Here is a 5,337-nt window from a genome sequence, read left to right as displayed (position 1 = left end):
ACGGCTCTTCCCGAAAAATATTGTCCTGGCATTTTAAAGCCTACTTTTACAGGAACCTGTTAAAAGTTACATCACCATTTTTCGTGCTTGACATGTATTTAGCAATATCGTCTTTTTGGCATCCCCATTAGAGCAAAATGGCCCTTTTTTGTATCGGAAACAGCGGAATTAGCTTTTGACTCAATGGGGCTCCAAAATGGCGGATTTTTTTCTCAGAAATTGGCAAAATAGGCAAAAAGGTGTGGGTAACTTCAGAAGGCGGGGAGGGGAATACGCTTCGATTTCCTAGCACTTCCTTATATGCAGCTGATAGGAAAAAATGTACTCGTTTGTCTCCAGGTAGTTTAAGATGATTTAAGTGACTTGCTTTACAGCGGAAACAGATTTTCGCCTCATTAGGGGCTCAAAAATGGCAAAGTTTCCTATAAATAGGCAAAATTCGGAAAAGGGGTGAGTAATTTCAGCAGCCCCCTGAGGGGTAGGCTCCAAGTCCCTAGCACTTCCTTAAAATTTAGATGTTAGAAAAAAGACAACTTTTTCCCATCTCCATATAGTTTTAAGGCGATTTATGTGGCTTGCATTTCAACGGAAATAGCTTTTTGCCTCAATTGGATTCCAAAATGGCAGATTTTCCCATAAATAGGCTAATAAATAAGGTTAATCAAATATTACTGAACATCCTGCCTGAGAGTCATGTCACATGACAAAGGTCATTTAGGATCAATGAACTTAAACAATGTTGGGGGAATCAACATCAGAATCTTAACCTAAGGTTAAGTTTTTGAAATGTCATCATAACTTTGAAATTATATGACTTTACCTATGACTTTGACTTATGAATTATATGACTTTGACCTAGTTCATGAAACTTGGACATAATGTTAATCAAGTATGACTGAACATCCTGCATGAGTTCCACGTCACATGATCAAGGTCAAAGATCATTTAGTGTCAATGAACTTTGGCCGAATTGGGGGTATCTGTTGAATTACCATCATAACTTTGAAATTCTATGGATCTGATTCATGAAACTTGGACATAATAGTAATCAAGTATCACTGAACATCCTGTGCAAGTTTTCATGAGGTCACATGAGCATGGTCCAAGGTAATTTAAGGTCAATGAGCTTTGGCCGTGTTGGGGTATTTGTTGAAATACCATACTAACTCTTAAAGTTTATGGATCAGGCTTATAAAACTTAGAATATAAGAATAATCAAATATCACTGAACATCCTGTGCAAGTTTCAGGTCACATGACCATGGTCAAAGGTCATTTAGGGTAAATGAACTTTGGCCATGTTAGGGGTATTTGTTGAATTACCATCATAACTTTGAAAGTATGTTGGTCTAGTTCATTAAACTTGGACATAAGAGTAATCAAGTATCACTGACAACATCTTGTGCGAGTTACAGTAATTTTCAAAGTCATCACTGCTCCTATATTGAATCGCGTGATGCAGGTGAGACCGCCAGAGGCATTCCAGTTGTTAAGGTTTGATATCTAAATTTCACTTTTAAATGTTACTTTAACGTTAGAGCTGTCACCTATAGTAACATTTTGATACATGAATGACGTATTTATGGCATATACAAGCGGATATATGGCAACTTACATTGCACCTTAATCCTAAAGGTTATTGATTTTTATCATACTACCCCTATGGTGTCAACTGAACGGTTGAAGCACAACAAGCACATTTTCGCATTTGAAAGGCTTGCCTTGTAGAAGAGTCTTTCCATGAAGTTGGGTCATGCATATTGCGCCATTTCAACATAACTCTTAGCTGATAGTACTCTTTATGGATTGTTCGTAGGTTAATATTTGTATTAATAGACCCTATATGTTACAGGAAATTTTGGGCTATTCAGACTTATTTTCCATGAAATTATTAAACAAAACATTGTATAATGTTGTTTAGTAGAAACGGTGTACGTGTGCATACCTTTGCATATAGTTCTATTTTATTTTTTTTATTTTCACTGTGCAACACAATGTCCACCAGATGTGACATTTCCCAGTGCTACATGGACACTTTGACAATTTCAAAATTTTATATTAAAAACTACATATATGCATAGAGTATCCGAGATATTTAGCTCGCTGACTTAACAAGTAAATGTTTGCATTCTTTTCCTTTTTAGTCAGTCCAAATGCATTAATTAAACCTTTATGACCACATGTAAATATCTCGATTCTACTGTTCACCAAACAGCATTATACACTGATTTGCTAAATAATTTCATGGAAAATTAGTCTAAATGGCCCCAAATTTCCAGTAAAATGTATGATCTTTTAAAATACAAATGTAAAGACTATTAACAATTTCATCATTAGTATTAGTATTGGTATTAGTATTGAGTTATGCTGAAATGTCACAATTTGTGCCCCCAACTTCATGGGGAAAAACCCAGACGCCACTTGTATTGTATGCCTTCATTGTAGTACGGGAATAGTCTGGTATATCTAAATTTTAAGTTGAAAAACCCAGTCAAATCACCTTAATTAATAATAATTTTTTTTAGTTTCTATATAAATATGTATTCAAAGTACTGATATTTTGAAAGCAAAACTTGTTTCTGATTGATTATGTAATACATTTTTACATGTGCGGGACTCGGACACGGACATGTGTGACTCGGACTCGAAAGGCAGGACTCTGTCTACGATTCGGATGCATCAATGTTTAATGACAGATGGCGCAGTAGGAAGAATGCCGTTTTCCAAGTTTTCCATACAAGTGCAATACAAGCGGGGAATATTTTTCTCCGTGGGACGAAATATTCATATTGTCTCTGTAAAAACTTCTCCTCATCCCGCAGTGATTTCAGAATACACACCAGTTCCTTTGTACTTTTTGAGATTCTTGGGTCGGATGAAAGCTTTTCATCTGTTTACTGATCATTGTGTTCATTGTGATGTCGGCGTCTATCATGCCGTTGCATGGCTTGCTTCAGCTAATTCATATATGAATATCAAGTAACGCGCATTCATCATATCAACTGTCAAGGATACATGTGAACCTTTCATGCAAACCCATTGAAACTATCAAGGCGAAGTTTATTTCTTATTTTGAAAGGCCATATACATTTTTACTTATTTCACAGACAGAAGATGCCTTTAGCAGCACAGGGAGTTGACTTTGTAACTGTGACTGAGAGAGACAAAAGTAAGTATAAAAAGGGAATTCTGGGCATGGTGACAATTCGAAACAGAATCGGCATTTGTATCTACATTATAGTATCAAGTTGTACCTAGAGTTTAAAGGTTCATGTACCCGCACAGCCTCACGCACACACACATACATTCACACCCTACCACACACTATGATGTTACTATGACTATGAATAATTTTATGTAAATAATATTATTTTCGTTTAAATACATTGAAAGATTAGTATATTACATCGGCGGATCCACGATTGGCTCCATGCCCCCTGAACCTACTTTTTGCTTGCCAGAAAATGTTTGAACGTGACGGATTCTTCCATATACAAAGAGAGAAAGAGAGATATAGAGAGGCGTATATTATTTATTACCATTCGCATTGACCATTTTCGTATAGAGTGAAGGGTAATGAAAGGTCACAAATGACGCAGAGTTACACAAGGTCGAGGTTGTATGCTTCTGGCACCTGGCCCTTTTCAATGTTTATTTGCTAAAAAAAGTAAAGTAAATCATAGAATAAGCAAACAGAACAGAAGGGACGTTATGGAGAATAGCTACAAATTAAATCAACCCCACCCCCCAAAAAGAAAATGAAAAAAAAATCATTTATGGAATAACAGCAGATTATCATGACCATACTCAACAGATGTAATAATAATGACTTCAATTTCTGGCTCGAAATAGAAATAAGTCTCTGGACTCGTCTTCACCATTAATATTTCGGAAAAATGAAAATATTACAGAATATTACCAAACGAATGTGAAATAGGAGCAAATAAGTCACATCAAGGAGCCTACATTGCTACTCTACAAGGCATAAACAATAGTAAAATAACGGTTTATTTACATGTTTATTTTCCTTAAATTTTGATACTTTAAGCTAACCACTTGGTACTGCATTCTTTCGAACAATCAAATGAAATGATGGGGAATTAATATTTTTAAATTGTGTATTTCAGATCTAACGACTCCGGGTCACTGTTATAACGATGAGCTTCCTCCATGCAGTATTGGGTCTCATAATATTTCTGCTCCTTTGGCTGCGGGCTTTTTCCTGAAAGCCCAGTGGTATTCAAACTTCTGTCGTCTTGGTAGCTTTGCCATCCCCGAAACCTTGAAGTGTCTCTCCAATAAAAACCTTTACTTCCATGGTGACTCGACTGCCAGACAGTATTATGAATATCTCGTGAAAGTTCTGAAAAGTACTCTTAAACCTAATCCACCCACGAAACAATCAAATTGGAAAGTTGGCCCTTCACTGGCTGAAGACAAAGTCAATAATTTTACAGTTCATTATCGCCATCACGGATACCCGATCCGTAATAACTGGACCGATGCCTCCGAAGTGCAGTATATTGAAGAAGCTCTCGATACGCTAGAAGCAACGTCTGATACAATCTACATGTTTACAATATGGGCGCATCTAACCACAGTAGACATGTCTTTCTACGAGCATCGAGTGAAAAGGATAAAAGCTGCTGTGGAAAGATTACACCGCCGGAGCCCGGGAACACTTGTCGTCATTAAAAGTGCGAATACCCGCGCGCACTCGGGCACGTCTTCCTTAACAATGAGTGATTGGTACGCAAGAGAATTGGATTTGAAACTCAGAGATATATTCAAAGACTACGATAAGAAAATAGGTTTCATAGATCAGTGGTCGATGGTGGTTGGGTTCTCAAATAAAGATGCTGTTCACCCAGGTGAAGGAATCATAAAAAGTGGAATGCGTATACTGCTCTCATATATTTGTCCTTAACCCTAAATAGACTGGGCTATTTCGACGCCTAAGAAGACTGGGGGGTATGATCTCGGCCGTCGACGAAAATTGGCACATGCGTTACCCATGGCATTATCTACAAAACTATAACATCAAATTCCGCAAAAAATCTCATGTCTCATTGATTATGCTAATTTATGCGTAAAATCATAAGTTTGCTCTAATTAATAAAATAATGCCCCTGAAATGCTATTTTTTCTTTCACATACTCTAGAAAGACATCTGATCAAATTTATTTGAAAAAAATTTCAAAATCACATTTATTTTTTTATGTATTCTATTGTTTTCTAAATTTCTTATGTATTTCTTTGTTTTTCGACTTTTTGTTTTTTATTTTTTTTCAATGGAATTGTTGGGGACTTTATTTTGACCATAAAAAAGATAAAATTA

General features: G+C 36.3%; 1 protein-coding gene across 1 annotated transcript; it reads left to right on the top strand.

Annotated features, from left to right (window-relative positions):
- Nucleotides 1–1,097: 1,097 nt before the first annotated feature.
- On the top strand, nucleotides 1,098–4,926 carry LOC121430006 (NXPE family member 3-like). The gene is made up of 3 exons (XM_041627278.1): nucleotides 1,098–1,107; nucleotides 3,079–3,168; nucleotides 4,127–4,926. The coding sequence occupies exons 1-3, from the start codon at nucleotides 1,098–1,100 to the stop codon at nucleotides 4,924–4,926; spliced, it is 900 nt and encodes a 299-aa protein (XP_041483212.1).
- The last annotated feature ends 411 nt before the right edge of the window (nucleotides 4,927–5,337 follow it).

This window comes from Lytechinus variegatus, chromosome 1 (genome assembly GCF_018143015.1).
Source record: "Lytechinus variegatus isolate NC3 chromosome 1, Lvar_3.0, whole genome shotgun sequence".
In the NCBI taxonomy this organism is placed as follows: domain Eukaryota; kingdom Metazoa; phylum Echinodermata; class Echinoidea; order Temnopleuroida; family Toxopneustidae; genus Lytechinus; species Lytechinus variegatus.
Note: the sequence above shows the minus strand (reverse complement) of the source record. Positions and strands in the feature narration are given on the sequence as shown.